This window comes from Haplochromis burtoni, unplaced genomic scaffold (assembly GCF_018398535.1).
Source record: "Haplochromis burtoni strain Fernald_Lab_line unplaced genomic scaffold, NCSU_Asbu1 Contig_211, whole genome shotgun sequence".
NCBI classification, from domain to species: Eukaryota; Metazoa; Chordata; class Actinopteri; order Cichliformes; family Cichlidae; genus Haplochromis; species Haplochromis burtoni.
Genome location: NW_024582572.1, coordinates 607797 through 624948, shown reverse-complemented (window position 1 = coordinate 624948; position 17152 = coordinate 607797). Strand labels below are relative to the sequence as shown.

The 17152-nt window shown below is 42.7% G+C and overlaps 1 protein-coding gene across 1 annotated transcript in view; it reads left to right on the top strand.

The window, feature by feature from the left end:
- LOC102303270 (peptidase inhibitor 16) overlaps nt 1–16846 on the top strand; it is a 19753-nt gene extending 2907 nt beyond the window's left edge. The window contains exons 2-6 of the mRNA XM_005936597.3: nt 12169–12319; nt 13322–13389; nt 13624–13733; nt 15330–15421; nt 15818–16846. Coding sequence (XP_005936659.1) covers nt 12169–12319; nt 13322–13389; nt 13624–13733; nt 15330–15421; nt 15818–16332 — 936 coding nt within the window. The 3' untranslated portion in view covers nt 16333–16846. The remainder of the gene's footprint in view (nt 1–12168; nt 12320–13321; nt 13390–13623; nt 13734–15329; nt 15422–15817) is intronic.
- Nucleotides 16847–17152: the final 306 nt, after the last annotated feature.

Sequence of the window (17152 nt, the reverse complement as noted above, 5' to 3'; positions counted from 1 at the left end):
ATCACAGTATCAGCTTAAAGCACTTGTTGCTGCTGAGTTTGCATCTTTTGCTGTGAAGTACAGCCAGACTTTGACCGCTTCGCTTTGGGCATTTTTAATCTGTAGCTCTGCTCTAAAAGAACGTTCGTACCTGGACCCGCCTACTAGGCTCGCAAAGGTAAAATGATTGGCTAGAATCCAAAGTGTGTGACATCTCAGGAAAAAATGTGCGCTGCTTTTCGGTCTGGTTACTACTGTTTATGTCAGTCCCTAGTTGGGACTGACCCTCCTGAGCCGGAGCCGCCTCCGTGCTTGATTAGGGCGTTTCCCATGTATAGTTCGGTTATTCTGGTGCATATCAGCTGATGAGTTTTTAAATTTGTAGCTTTTTCCTGTGGTTTGATTTCTCTTCACACAGAGAAAACTCCAAGCAAACCAGAATGTGCCACTGCAAACCACATAATGATGCTCAGAGTTGAACAAGTAATCTCGCATACCTGGCATTTTCCCGGTGGGCAGGCGCAGTTTTGGACTAATGGGCCGGTTTGAAGGGATGCTGCACACCAGATGCCCAATCAAATCTCTTAACTGGCCCCTCCCCCACTAACTAACGGATAATGTGGAGAATTTACTCCTAACATTAATATTTATCTGAGCAGTTTTTAGGCGTAACCCTGGTACCGAGTGCAAAGCATGCTGGATTGCGTTTAGCTCAAACCTGCAGCTTACACCTGGTAGTCGTCACACTGAGGCGGGATCTCGTTCTCACCATAAACAAACGGCTCTGCAAATCATTTGGAGCCGGAAGGAGACGGCGTCCTCTAAGGGAGTCGGTGTGGCTGCTTTGGAGCGCGCCTGAGTGTCACTGCTGAGCTCAGATCTGCACAACAAACTGCACCAAAGGGGGAAAACAAACCAGAGTTTGATTTAAACTGAATACAAAGCACAGTTTTACTGAGTTACTGAGTTTTACAGTTATTCTAGTGCTTTCTGATGAGTGTTTCTGGAGTTTTTCACTCCTGCTGTGATCTCATTGTCACACCAGTGATTCTGAGCATTAGTCGTGTTGTATTATTTGAGTTCTGGTTCCTGTTTAGTTGTTTGTGGAGTTTTGGGCGCACGTTTAGATGACCTTTGTACTAACCCTCGGTTCCTACTTTGAGTTTGTGTGTCATTCCTCCATCTGTTAACTTTCTTTTTTATACTTCGTCTCTCTTCTAGCTTTGTTTTCTGGCCCCTGCTTTAGTTTTACTTCCTGTCTGCAGCTTCCCTGATTGTTCTTGTCTGTGTTAATCCTGTTAAGCTGTGCCTCATTCCCCACCTGTGTCCTGTCGTCCAGTCTCTGTATATATAGCCTTTTCTTCTCTTTGTCCATTGTCAGTGTTTGCTGTTGCTTCCCAGTGTTCTGCTCTCAGTGCCCTTCTGTGTTTTGGATTTCTGCTGGGTTCTGATTTTTAGACTTTGCTATCGGCCTCAATAAAGACTTGCCTTTCATTGTTAGAACTTCTTTTTTCCTGTGGCCAGCATTTAGGTCCAAACCTTTGTAGTCACCACAGTTCAGGACAAATAATTAACCCCGTGAAGCCCACACCTCTTTGAACTGTGGGTAATTTATTTAAACGAAGACTACAAAATGTTCTCAGATGGTCTCAAAATCTCTGCCAGGGAGCCTTCATGCATCTGAGCATCTGATAGCAGAACTGCCCGAAGCCAATCCAGACGTAAGAAATCTTACAGCTTAGGGTGCAACTGCAACTGCAGCACACTTCAGAAATGGACTGGATATATAAAAAACATTTTTTAAAACGTTTTATTTGCACCAGGTAATAAATGTTTGTATTTTTCGCTGTAAAGCTGGATTTTTAAACCCTGGGAGTTTATGGGCATCCTTAAGTGTTCACTTCCTTTTTCAGCCCCTCAGTTGCCAGTTCACTGCAGTTAAAGTCATTTCCCCGCAATTGTCTTTAACCCCTTAGCAGTCGGACGTACCGCCCACGGTACGTCCGACTGCTAACCCTTATAGGCAAAATTTGTAGGACTGCTAAGGGGTTAAAGCATCAGCACTTATAACCAGTCTTATGTAAAGCACCCAAAGGTGTTCACGGCCTGCAGACAAGTGAGGACAACCTTTCACAGAAGATATAATGCTACAGCGGCCTGCGAGTCTCTGTTTGTAACAGTTTAAACCTCCACAAAACTGCTTGTGGGTGGAGGTAGTTTACAGATGTTTGACCACCCAGTCAGTCTTTTCCCAGTTACAGGGATCAGGTCTCCAGTTTTCTGAACCTCGCCTGACTCTGAGCTTCATCCTGAGTAATCCAGAGACCTGAAGACAACACAGACTGACCATTGTGTTCAGAAAGAGATGCTGCTGTTGAGTTTCACTAATCTAATTGTGTTGCATCAGCAGCAACAACCATCCACTGAGCCTCGTGTAAAAGGCTGAACTGAAATCTCTAAAATTAATCTGCTGCTAAAAAAAGACCCCAACAAATTCTATTTTGTAGAGACGAATAAAACTGAAGGGACGAGCCGTGGTTTCAGTCTTTAATACTGTTAATTCCTCTCCATATGTGTGTGAAACTCTACTTTTACTTTGAAACGCAAATGAAACAGAGCAAATAAGACGATTCTGCTCATTCTCATCACGGTCCGCAATTTATTTTCATCATTTCCAGCTGTGAGCGGCTCTTGGAGTTCTTGAATTATGGGATATCAGGGTTCATCGGAGCCGAAAGCAAATTCAGTTTGAGTTTACGTGACATTGTTTTAAAAGGCTCGGGGTGATTATTGGTGCTGAGGCAGCAGGGCGACGTTCGGATCAAAGGCTGCAGTAAAAAAGAGGAAGAGGAACATGTGACTATAAGGAGGAGAAGGAGACGGATAAAACTGACTGGCCGGATGTCTGTTTACTGTCTTTATCTTCGGTCCAGAATAGACCTGATCCTCATTTCCTAATATTCTCAGTTCTTGTTCTGTTGTCTGCTTTTTCTTCTTCTTCTCTCTGCCGAATGTTCCCCCGAGCACAAGTGCATATGTAATCTCTGGCGCTGTTTGTTGGATCCGTCTTCTAGCTTTGTCTTGTTCTAATTATCCTTGTTTGTATCTGTGTTTTGTGTCCCGTGTTTTCATGACGAACACGCCAAGGCTGTCCCGAACACCATTTTCCAAACTCTGGTAATCAGCAGCAAACGTTTCTCCCAGTGGAGGTGGGGCTGGGATTCTCACCTCATTATTGTCTGATGAAATCATATGCATACGGTAAACACGATGGTCCATGATCACCCAGAAAGAAACAAGTCAGTGCACAAACTGCATGAAACGGAAGAAAGGGAGAGGTGCCTCACTCTGATCCTCACCAAGAGATCCACAGACTCTCTGCCAAGTTTGCAACACGGATAAACAGAAGCATGATGACACTGCTGTGAGTGACAGAGACACCAGGCTGAGATGATCAATAGATCCATATTTCAAAAAGGTGTGGCCTCTAATTACCTTGATCAGAAAAGCCAGTCGTGTACTGTTTGATAAATAAATACTGGAGCATTAAAATGATCAGTCTCTCCAGTTTTTTCTTCTGAGTGGAAGGACAGCTGACAGCAGACCACAAGAAGACACTCGTTAGATATCAGCTAAACAATCACAAAGCCTGCCACAACAGCACACTGGTCAGTTGGCCAGACAGCAGAGAAACACACTGTCTGTGTTTGAGGACACAGTGCAGAAACACATCTTTACCCTGCAAAGAGAAACTGGGAGCATTTAGTAACAGCACTTTTACAGTTAAAAATCAGACTGAATGTATTTGACATCCATATATAAACTTAAGATGACATCATGTTATCAGATGAGAAGATGAAGATGCTAAAAACATGTTTGCAAATGCAGGTGAAGCGACGATAATATCACTCAACTATAGTGATACAGCAAACCAGTCAGTTTGACTCTGTGTTTTCTTATTTATAGCAGCACGAATTAACATTTCAGTTTATTGATAGTCTGATAGCATTTATCAATGAAGGATTAATAAAAAAGCATGATTATCACAGTTCAGAGTGGATGTGAGAGCTTTCTGTCTGTGCATCAGATAAAAGCTCTGCGATGGTTTCGTGCTGAAGCTTCGGGCTGGCTGCTTGTTTTGGTTTGCTCACTGGACCAGAGACGAGCTGGAAGAAGTCTGACTCGTTTTGGAGATGTTACAGTGAAGGATGCACCTCTCTGAGTTCTCTGAGGGAATTTTAGGATCAACGTATTCAGCTGTGTTTGACAAACAGCTGGGATCTTTATCGTGATAATTAAGATAAGATAAGATAAGATAACCTTTATTAGTCCCACACGTGGGAAATTTGTTTTGTCACAGCAGGAAGTGGACAGTGCAAAAGTTATGACGCAAAAATTAGAATACAATAAGAATAAATACAGTACACAACTGTACAGAATAGAATAAAATACTATATACAGTAGAATAAAATAAAATAAATATACAATAAGATAAAAATAGAATACAAATACAAATGCTATATACAACTGAGTAAAAATACAACGATGACAGAAAGGATTATTGCACTTAGTGTTATTGCATATGTATGGATGTGTGTGTTTGATCAGTTAAAGTTTTTATTATGGAGTCTGACAGCAGTGGGGAGGAAAGACCTGTGAAATCTCTCCGTCCCACACCGTGGGTGCCGCAGTCTCCCACTGAAGGAGCTGCTCAGTGCTGTCACAGTCTGCTGCATGGGGTGGGAGATGTTGTCCATCAGGGATGACAGCTTAGCCGCCGTTCTCCTGTCACTCACCACCTCCACTGGGTCCAGAGGGCATCCAAGAACAGAGCTGGCCCTTCGGATCACCCTGTTCAGTCTCTTCCTGTCCCCAATTAAATATCCTTCTAATTAAAATCATAACTGCTTCCATAATTTTCACTTTGTAATTTGATCATATCAGCACAGATGAGTCATGTAACAGCAGAAACATGTCCAGCTGTCTAGATGATCTATTGCTGACATAACCTGACATGTTGTATTTCAGGTTAACATTCAGTCGGTTTTTCACAATTCAAAGAAAATAAGTCTTTCAGCACCTATAAAAGAGCGAGACCACCTTTTATGTTTCCTTCATTGTTCAAAAATAGGTTTTTTTTGTCTTTCATGTGAATCTGTTTTTATCAAAGGTTAATTCGACTACAAACACAGGCAGAGAGCTTTTCACTGGTCGTTGGTTTTTCAGATAGCAAACTTATATTTGTGGATTTTTGGCCTCTGCTCTTCTGAAAGAATCCAGCATGATTGAGGCCAGAGTGTTTGTGAAATCCAGCTTTTGAAGAGTTTAACATGAGGTCTGACTGAGTCATGTTACCTTAGTTAAACTGACATTGGGAGTCCCAGTAGGTCAGTTCCTTGGAACTGTTAGTCTCTCCCTTTTACTGGCTCCACTTACAATCAGTTGGTTTTAGTTATGTGCAAAGGAGAAAAACAGTGGCGCAGTCTACAGTGTGGATGTGAACATTACTTATATTTTATTTCCCAAAAAGACGAGAGTGTGACGGTAAAGTGCAAACCGTGTCCAGAGGAGAAACAGCTGCATTGTACTGCTAACAGAACTCTTTGTAAACATCTGCATAGACAGCACGCTAATGCTAAGCTAGCCCAGAGCCCAGAGACAGTTTAAAGCCGAGTGACCCAGCAGCCTGACCCTCAGCGCTCAGCCTCCAGTTCTACCTGTTCATGGTTAGAAGTAGAGTCACTGCGGTGACCACCTTGTGCTTGATTTCATCTTTGCTTTGTGCTGTTGCATTTACGTTCATACCTAATAAGAAAAACACTGTATGTGTCATTATTATTATTTACAGCCATTCTTCTGTGAGCACTTAAGAAAACTGTCCTGTGTAATATATATAATACATTACTTTTTTTGGAGTAACAACACAACAAAGAGAAGAAATACTCCCAACACGCACAAACATTCGACCCACAGCATGTAACTGATTCTGATGTCTTTGATATGCTGCTTATTGATGGTGGTGACTCTTAAAGCAGAGCGAATGAGAAGCAGATAATCGATAAGGATATTGAATCGCTAAGTTCTTATCGTCCCATCTCTCGATTAAACCTTTTGTGCCCGGGCCTGAGAGCGAACTGAAGACTCTGCTCCCCACACAGACGCTCAGGGCGCACCTCTGACTGCCAAATGGCAGCATCATGCAGGACACCCGCCTGACAAACATCAGCCAAGATCTGTCAAAGTCTGGGTCACATGTTAACCACAAGCAATTAAACCTCTGAAGCCCATAAACCAGAAGAAAGGATTAGTCCGTTTTCCACCACAGGAACTTTAATGTGTGGTTCCACTGTGGAAATCTCCTCAGCAGGGCTGCTATTAGGATTGGTTTCAGTGGAGAGAGTGATGTAGAAAAACTCCAGCGAGCGGGACGATAGGTTAAACTGAGAAACACAATAAGTGCGATTTTTAAAGCTCCAGCCGCCCTGGGAGAACAAATGAGATGAAAAATAAATGCGGGAACTGCATCAGCGAGGTGATGTAGGGATTCTGGTGCTTCATTGTGTCACTGATGAAGTCCACAGGTGAGCCTTTTGGTTTAGTGTGGACCAGCAGGGATCAGAATCAGCACCTCCAAAACTGAGGCCACGGCGCTCACCTAGAAAAGAACGGATGGTTGATGCAGCGTCTGCAGTGATGCTGCACGTAATCTCCCTGACACTGGACTCTCGGCTGGCCTGGGGGGTCGTCTCTGTGTCCCCCGGAGGAGCTGAAGGAGCATCTCTGACTAAGGCTAGACTGCTGTCAGTGACTCTGCGCGATCACACATCTGCAGTGTAACCTGGGCTTTTATATCAAGTCTTCAATGTAAAAACAGCTGCCAGATGTCTGACGGAGTCTTTTATTCCTCTGATAAACGTTTGAGTGCTTGTGATTGTAGTTATCGATGTTCAGGTTCAAGTTATTCTCTTGTTTTGTAATTCCAGCATCTGAGGTGCTGTGAATTTCACTTCCTCCCTGTTTGCTTTCTCTAACATCTCATGGTTAATCTACTCCACTTGTCACTATAAACACCTCAGGACACATAAAAGCACCTGTTATGCTGAATGCTGCAGTTTGTTTTAGTCGTAGTTACAGAACTGCTAGCATGGATTTGTTTATTTCTCTTTCCTATCTTCCAGCATACAATGGATGGCAAAGATCCATTTTAATAACACTGCCTCCCCGCCTCCTTTTAGTACCAACCAAAACCATTTTTAATTCACTCAGTGAGTTGATAAAAACGTGCTTGCACAGGTTGGCAGAGCAGGGTCATCACTCTTTATCAGCAGAGTAAATCAGGCCTGGGTTCCAGGAACAGGCGGGTGTTTCCCGCTGCAGACGCTCTCCATTAGCAAGCGTGTCAGAGGGAACAGACTGAACAGCGAGGGAGTGAGCGATCAAGGTTGAGCAACAGGAGAGGAGGACGGCTGGGAAAGAGCCAAGCGATGAAGAGGGGGGAAGAGAAGATTTAGATAGAGAGAAAAGAAAATTAGGCAGAGAATGAACGAGCGCCCAGAGGAATGTGTGTGTGTGTGTGTGTGTGTGTGTGTGTGTGTGTGTGTGTGTGTGTGTGTGTGTGGACCAGGGGAGGTCTCAGGCTGTCTCAGCCTCCATGGGAGCCCCACAGGGACGTTTCCATTTTCATATTATTTTCTTATGCTTTTAGCTGGTCTGCAGAGAAAAAGATGTGAAAAGGAAGGAAGGGAAGGAGGTAGGAAGGAGAAGACAAATGAGGGGAGAAAGAGGAGGTAAGAAGACAGTGATGGAAAAGAGGAGCAACAGGGAGATGAGGGGAGACTCAAAGGGAGGAGGAGAAAGAGACAGAGGACAGAGTTCAGCATTTGTTGGGATGTAAAGGCGTCTGCAAAGCAGCTGCTTCAGAGACCTGGACTGAGCCAAACCAGTGTGACCAGTACAGGGAAACAGATGGAAAGGGCACAAAGGAGAATCAGGCCAGTTCACATCCAGCTGAACAGAACAATGACTTTGATGAACCTACTCGTCACATGTTAGAGCCCGAAACGGACCTAGAGCCCAGGCCTGCAGAGAAACTCAGACTGAGCCCCTCCTCCTCCTCAGACACCCATCAGAGTAACATCATCCAGAATATTCCTTCAGTCACTCCTCGCTCACAGCTGCAGGTGAAATAAGTAAGAGATGCAGCTGTGAATCAAGAGCTAGACTCTCGCCCCTAGAAGTGGCTGACACAGTGTCCACACCACTGCAGGCACTTTCAGCATGTTGGTCGCTTTGTTTTCATTCAATGTTTACTTCTGTTTTTGGTCACTGTTAGATTTAGACACTGAAAGCACTTCAGTATTATTATTGTTATTATTATTGTTGTTGTTGTTGTTGTTAGGGAAACGTTCTGCCTGGGATTAAAATACTCCCCAGGTAGAAAATGACACGACAGCTCCGCCTCACTACGGCCAGACTACAGCCTCCTGATGGTTCACCAATCCAGGTTAAAATCTGGGGGGTTCTAATCCATCTTGACCTGATACTTATTTATTTTATCTGAATTGTCAGTAAGCTATGGCAAATGCAAACAAACTAACTAATAAATCTGGAGGGGGGGTCTAATGTGCTCTAGAAACAAACTCAACTTTCATTGTAGCCACGACTCACTAAGTAAACTCATCCTTTGTGATTTTAAAGTCCAAGATTCAATTACTTTTTATTTATATATGCATACGCACTTTATACTGAAGTCCACACCTGAGGGAGAAACCTCGACTCTGTGAGCTGGGAAACAGTGAAAAATATCCATTAATTTATGAGTCAGTGATTAAAACACAAAAACTTTGTTCAGATTACAAAATACAGGCTGCGGTTAAACTCAGGAGAACATAATCAGCTGTTCTCAGATCAGGTGACTTCCAGTACAGTCGGCAGCGATGATCGTGTGTGTGTGTGTGTGTGTGTGTACACCACATGACCTGAAAGTCATAATACAGACCAGATGTTGCGAGCGCCTGCAGGGAGAGGAATGTGAAGGAGACCCCTGACTATTGTTTGTGTTGCATGTCAGCGCTGGACAAATAAACACACACATGTGCACACGCACACACGCACACGGGGATATTAAACTCCCTGTCAGGGTCCTGTTGTTCATTCTTTAGGTTTCGTAGCAACAGTGACTCAGACCACGAGCTGCAGACAACGGGCTGAGTTAAAGGCGTCACTGTGCTCCGTCTCATCACTCATGACCATCATCACTCATGACCATCATCACATGACGTCTTCAGCTGCAGTGGGAGGCCAACATCTGCCCCTGACAGTGGACATTCAAATCAGAACTCTTAATGGTGATTTTGACCGGTTTTGTCCGAAAACTTGTTGCGGATAAATACAGCAAAATAAAACCAGTACCAGCGGGAAGATTTATTCATAACACACGGGAAAAGACCCAGGGAAACTGCGTTAACCATAAAAAGGATCAAAACCCTGAAAACCATGACTTTCACACACGTGCCTCAACTCTCGCAGCCCGGTACCAAACGACTCACGGACTGATGCCGGCCCATTGTCATTTCTTGTCCCAGTCGGAGCATTTTTTGGTTGGTCTTCCTAAAAGGAAGCTGATACAGAGAGCCGCTGTTCTTAATGACTTTTTTGAAGGTCACACGTCCTTGCAGTGGGCTATTTACCTTTCACCAGATCAGTTTCTGTACAGGAACCTGCTGTTACAGACACGATGGGAAGGAAGTGTGCACGTCAGGGGGTCAGACTGCGTTCAGGGTCAGAGGTCAGGGGTAAGGGGTCGCCCATGGTTTGTCTTGTATAAAGGAAGCAGGATAGAAAATAATTAAAAAAAATAAATAACTTCAGCATCTTTAAATGACTGCGAGGCCAGGACAGGATGACTCAGCCTTGGTGGCTCAAACACAGTGGCTGCTTATGAATCAGCTCTCTGCGTTCCACATTTCATTGGTCTGATATTAAACGTCATATCATGTGCAATAATATTTATTTAACTACCGGCTGTCAAATTTACTTTAAGAGGCCGTTCAGCTTATGAAGCCTCTACTAGTGTCACAGAAAACAGCAACAATGATCCTGCTGTTTGACTCTGCTGGAGAGCTGTGGCTGATTTTATAGTACTGGGAGATATGGAGGTGGTTATATAACCAGATTAAAGCAGCTCCAGAATATTTGTACATTGCTGTTTTGGATTTACTGTTTTATGGCTTGTTGAACTCTTGGGAAATGCAATGCAATGAAATTATCATGATAATTAAAAGCAGGTTTAAAGAGGGGAGGGAACCAAAAAATGGAGAAGGCTTATAAAACCACCAATTTAATCTCACAAACAATAATTCATAAGTATGACTTTAGTAACATCTGGTGTGAAATTTTAATAAAACATATACACTCAGTTGTCGTGAAAGCATCGGTGCTGTGTCTACATTAAAACTCTGATTTGTGCAGCGTGCACAAATAAACATGAAGACCAAATAACTGGACAGAGTCGTGGTCGTCATCCCTGCTGAACCGCTGCTTGCAGCACATGAACGACGATGTGCACCAGTTCATTGATGTCTGTGTGTCTTTTGTACTTGTATGCATGAAATTTGCTTTAATCTCTGCTTCGAGTCCTGATCCGGGCGAACCGACCAACGACTTCAAGGCCGCGACTATCAGAGCCACATGTACAGCACCGATGAATAAAAGCATAAAAGTCGGCTTGTGTTTTACAGAGAGTCACTTACAAGGCACCACTGAACACACAGTTGTTATACTTATGGAGCACAATTATGCCATAGTTATTATCTTTGTCCCACAATATGAAAACACTTCAGCAACACAACACAATCAATATCTGATTACAAAAAAAACTTTCCACTTCCTCCTCTCGTGTTCTCTCGTTCTTACATCTTTCTCCCTGTTGTACCTCAGACCCACTGTGTGCCACCGTCTGCTACTGTTGCTGTTTCACTGTAATTTGTATCAACAGTGTAATGAACAGGATATAATTCTGAAATGAAAGTTAGCTGTAACAGAATTATCAGTAGGGATGGGCACTGATAAGATTCATTTGATTTTTTTAGTTACTTACTGGCTCAGCTTTGAGAGTCACCACGATCTCCAAGCAGCATATCAAAGACTTTACCTTCATGTGAATGAGTCGCATGCTGTGTGGTGCAGGTGCTTGTAAAGAGCTGGAGTTGCGTTGGCAGCATCATGCAGTTGTTTCCGTCCTGCAGGCAGTTTGCAATTAACTCGTAATTTTGTGCAATAAAAACAAAAGTAATGTCCAGGCTGGAGACTGAGCCACTATTTTCCTCCTCCGGCATGCAAAATGTAACTGAACTGATTGTAGCCAAGTAGATCCGATAAGCGTGATCCATAAGCAGGCACACTAACAGTTCCAAGGAACTGAACCTTTGGGAACTGGTTCTCTATTTCTACTAATCTTAAATATTTCAACAACAATGAGGATGGTTCAAGTGCATTGATTTATTTTTTTATTCTGGGGCTTCCCTATAGTAGAGTTCATGATCGACACACAACAGAGATGCAGGTGGATGTTGAACAGAAGATGAGCCTTTATTTGGGGCTGCACACAACACTACAAAACCAAATCTAACGGGGAACTGAGATAAACTAACAAAATCCTAAACCGGAGGAAGCTAAACAACACAACACTAGATACAGAGGGAAAAAACAATACAGAGCCTGAGACCTGAAGAAACCTGGGACTTGGAAAACACGAGAAAAGCAGAGGAAACGCAGATGAACCAACGAGACAGGGAGGAAGCAAAACACGGGACTGTCAAAGTAAAACAGGAAATACACGAACATAGAAACCAGGATAAACAAAGGAAGCATCTAAAAAATCACTAAAGTACAACCAGAAACTAACAGAAACAAAAAATAATAATAATAAAAAATGGATCATGACAGGAATGTTGGAAAAAGGCGTTTTGTCAGCCAGCTTTACTTCTACATGTTCATTTGATTGCTTTAAACTCTGACAGCTTTTAATATAGTTGGCCAGCATTTTAGCTACTTTTACGTGACTTCCTCTCTGTATCTAAAGTTATAACACGTTGCCTTGCAAAATGACACGAGCTGTTGATGATTAACAAACAGCAGATTTGGTGGTGCCAAACCGGCACTTCTGTAACATTCAGTGGTTGTTTGCAGAAATGGGATCCAAACCTGAAGGTGGTGGCAGAGGGCTACGCTGCTAAATGCATCTGGAACCACAACCCAGAACTGGAAGATACTGGAGAGAATCTGTACGCGGGCACCGGGCCCCTGGACCTCCGAATGGCTCTGGAGAAATGGTTCCTGGGTGAGTGATCTCAGAAGTAAATATTTGTTGGCTTTCTTGTTTACAGCAGACAGATTACAGTCAGTGGTTATCTTTGAACAGTAGAAGTGAGGCTTACAGAAACCGCTCCAAGCAGTGTTGGTTTTCAGTATTTTCCAACCACGAGATCTGCAATCCAATCTATTTCACAATGACAAGTCAGAGCAAATAAGATGTTTGTCTATTTACAATCACTAGTAAAACTTTACTACAGAAACACAGTCTCTTTGAGTCGACTTGTCAGGGGTTTTAAAAAATTACTGCTGCTTTTAAAATACGATCACCACAACTAGTTTTGTTTCTCGTATCACCCTATTAGAGCACTTCGCTCTCGCTCTGCAGGCCTACTTGTTGTTCCTAGAGTATTTAAAAGTAGAATGGGAGGCAGAGCCTTCAGTTTTCAGGCCCTTCACCTTTGGTAACTAAAAACATTTCTGCTACAGTCGAATGCCGACTAGATTTTAAAAGCATTGTTATGTTGCAGTATCACTAGAAGTATTTTTGCTGCTGTGATGTTAATAGATGAACCTACCACACATTAACTATGGATCAGTGATTTACTGAACTTGTATAAAAATGTAACTTTAACACTGAATGTTAAAGTTACAGCTCCTGATGTAGTTTCTCAGTTTTCAACACTTTTTGTATTTGATTTCACTCAGCTGTGCTGAAATTGTTGCTTTTTGTGTTGTGAGATTTCTTGTGGTTTTTCCAACCATTATACTTCTGACAGCAGAGCCCTGTGCCAGACCAGCACTTTAGCTTTGCATCCTTATTGAACCTTATTGTTATAGCTTCTGTTTATTATTTTGGCTGCTGTAACACGAGGATCTCTCAAGTTTCAGGATAAACATACCAGATGTTCATCTTGACTGCAGAACCTTTACTTGTCACTGGATATGTCCCGAATGTGGTGATTCTTCAACTAAGTCTCATCATTGTTCACATTAGAATAGTGTGTTCTAATTGATCTGTTCTGTGCAGAACGCCTGGACTACGACTTCCAGAACAACAGCTGTGACGAAGATAAGATGTGTGGACACTACACACAGGTCACAAACACACAAACACACACATACAGTATACACAGTTAGGCTATGTATGTGGACAATGACAGGGTGCACGCCCAAACTGAGAATGACTTTAATGATCAATCAACTGTCCAGTTACTTCTCAGTAATGGGAATGCGACTAAAATGGCTAAAATCCACTGCAGAGGACATTGTCCAAAGCTTGTGTAGAATGTGGCAGATCCACTCAGGTTAAACTGTGCGTGTGTTTTACAGATGGTGTGGGCAGACACACACAGAGTGGGCTGTGCCTTCCATCTCTGTGACACTATGGAGGGACTGGACTGGGACAGAGTCTCCTTCCTCGTCTGTAACTACTACCCAGCGTCAGTACCACGACTCCTTCCAGTGTTACTGCTGCACAATACAACAAGTGCTCCCTCTTGTGGACTGTACTAATAATTGTGTGAATGCTGTAAAGCACTCACACAAATTGAGCTATTCATGTGTAATTCAGCTTTTTCACATCTTCTTTCGTTTTAATTGAATCCCTCTTTAAGTTTTCAGTTGCATCATTATGATTTTTCAGAAAATACATGCGTTGCTATGGTTGCTATGCAGTTTGCTTCGAGTGGCCCACTGGACCGTTCTGAATCTTTTCTTCATGTCTGAACAACTTCTTGCTACTCGCTCAGTTTTCACTCTATCATTATTGTGGAAGTAAGAGGTTTTTGTCAAATCGTCTCAGAGCAACGCAAAGTCTGAAAACTCTCCATAGAAACACAATCAGGCTGGAATTCGAGCCATTTTCCAATTGTCATATCTCCTCAATGAAACAATTTCAAAGCTTGAGCCTTTGGCCAGTTTATCTTCAGACACTCCTAACGCTCACAATTCATTAATTTTTGTTCTGTTTATCCATGAATTGCATTTGTTTGAGGGCAGGAAATCTGTGCTTCTCTCGGATTTCAAACTCCGGAAATAAAGCACTTTTTTCTCTTGTTGTATCTCCTTCATGGATTTCCACAGAGACCTGAAAACCTCCATGATGGTTCACCAAAGCCTGATGATTGTTAAAGAATGATGGTGGATGCTTCAAATAGATTTAACGTTACAAAACGTTGTTTGAGAGCAAGTCAAGGCAGTTAACGCTTCTCCTCTACTCAGTTATGGTACATTACAAGTCATACATCTTTAATAATTCATATTGTAATAATGAATTATGAACACCTGAAGATTTCCCCATCTGCTCTTAAAAGAAGCGTGCAAGAATGACCATTTTAGCCCCTACGTTTAGGGAATTATGGCCATTTGTTTGAGAGGAATCCTGAATGAATTCTGCAACTTTTCTAATATGTACTTCAGCTTCTTCACTTCCATTTACAGTGTCTGAGATAAGTGCCTGTTTGGCTCACTGAGATGAGCAGCTGCCAGTATACTGGGTGGCGCAGGTTCGAATCCTACCCGTAGCTCTTGCTGCACATCTTCCCCGCTCTCGCTCATTCTGCTTGCTTGACACTCTTCGGTGTACCCTTTCAAATAAAGCTGTCTTCAGCTTCTTCACTTCTTTTCAGCAGAAAGTTCTGCTTTGTTTGCATTTTTCGGCAGTTAATTTCCACCACACAGCATTCACACTGCATTTTTGCAGGAAATGCAAATTCTTCTAGTTACACTTTACTTGTTTGACTGAAGGCAGGAGACACGTCATTACATGTGAATTCTTTGGGCTCTATTGTATATTTTAACATCCCTTTGTTAACTTATACTTTTTAAAGTCAGTTGATTCACAGTAATACAGGCAATTTAATACGATGCATATATACACTGGTGGTGCCTCATGCTGCGGACAAACTAACAAAGACTAACACTCAACTGTTTGACTCAGTTTCTGTTAGCTTTTCTTTTTATTTCTGTTTTTCTTGTAACACAATCTGGAGTTATTACATTTGGATTTGTGTGATGTTTTGTGTACGTGTGTTCAGAGGGAACTATGAAGGAGTGCGGCCGTATGTTGAAGGCGATTGGTGCTCCAGATGCCCCGAAAACCTCCAGAAATGTGAAAACAGTCTCTGTGGTAAGAGTACAGTCGTTACTCCTCCTGATCTGTGTTTGTCCACATCAGCATTTTATTTTAGGACTTTATTTTTATTGATGTGTTTTTTATATTTAATATAATATCTATGTGCTATCGTGCTGTCCCATGTCAAATTTGATATGGACTGTAGATCCACCAGTGTGGGTCGAATCAAACTAAATTGTGACTTTGTGGGATCTCAAAGCTCTACATGTCATGCCTGTGTGTATTTTTTCTGGAGCAATGGTGACAGAGTTTAGGGGGACGTCAGCTCTGTTATGAGCACATGTGCCCGGGTCGCTTACCTAAAAATATTTCTCACTGGCAGCATTAACGACTGCGAGACCTCATTAGATCCCAGATTAAAACAAGTTTTCCTTCATTTATGTTTTCCAGTTCCCGACACAGTAGAAGAAGAGGATGAAGATGATGATGATGTGACAGCTGATCCCATGCTCACAACAGGAGAATCCAGTCCTGATGCAACAACTGATCCCCTCCAACCTACAGATGAATATGCTGTTCCTACAACACCTGACTTTCCAGTGGAGTCTACCACCGCTGACGGCATTCCCAGTGTTCCCACCGTGCACTTTGCATCGAGCACTGAAGATACACCGCCTCCACACACCACGGCTGAGGCCACCAAGCCTCCATCTGCCCCCCCAACAACGCTCGCTACACTGATAAACAAGATCGGTCCTGATACAAGGGAGGAGGAGAAGGAGCAGGAGAAAGAGGAAGAGGAGAAACTAAATGAAACGCCACATAAGGAGGAGAAAGGTGTGAAGGGAGTCGTTGGAAGTATAATAAATAAGGACAGTAGCGCTGCACAGAACAGTGCTGGCTCGATGTCCTCGCCTTCAGTCCTGCTAGCCTGTCTGACTCCGATCCTGATTGTCAGGCTGTGAGTAGAAGAAGAGGAAGCATTCTCCTCACTTCACCATACTTGCATTGACTGCACATGGCCTCGTTAATCCCTCCCACCGTTTCCCCTCTCAGCCTTGTCGAGCAAAATAGGTCAATTTATAAATCAGCCTCACCATAACACAGCTGCCATTTCTGCCACATCTGCATCAAGTCTGGACTGAGATTTGGGTCAAACAATGTGTGCATAACCTGCTTCAACCTGCCTGGAAAACTAAAGTCTTACAGCCAGTCAACTACCGTTCACTGACAGGAAATATGATGTTTTCCAAAACAGCTTCAGAGCAGTTTGTGAAATAGTTAAAAAAAAGATTAATCTATTGGTTCATGGACACACAGTCATGGTCACTGTTGCAGTTTGGCTAGATGGTTTCATTTGTGGTTTGGGTAAGTCTCTGTAGTCAAAGGATTTCCTTTTATACTTTTACTCATCACACCTGTATGGAAGCCCGTTTCCGCCACTAAAAAAAAAAAAAAGGATCCATAACTCAAAATTTCGAGTTATTTTCTCGAAATTTCGAGTTACTTTCTCGAAATTTTGACATATTAACTCGAAATTTCGATTTATTAACTCAAAATTTTGAGAAAAGTAACTCGAAATTTCGAGTTAGTGCTGCCAATCAGTAATCTACGTGAATGACATCATTTCCTCGTTACCCGGAAGCTGAAGCCCTCAGCTACAAATGCTACAGCTAAGCTACCGGTATTACATCCAGTCACACAGATTGCTGAGTGTTTTCAGCCTGGCTTCACAAATGATGAAATCCTTGTGTTATTAGCTGAATCACACGGTGTTACTATCAG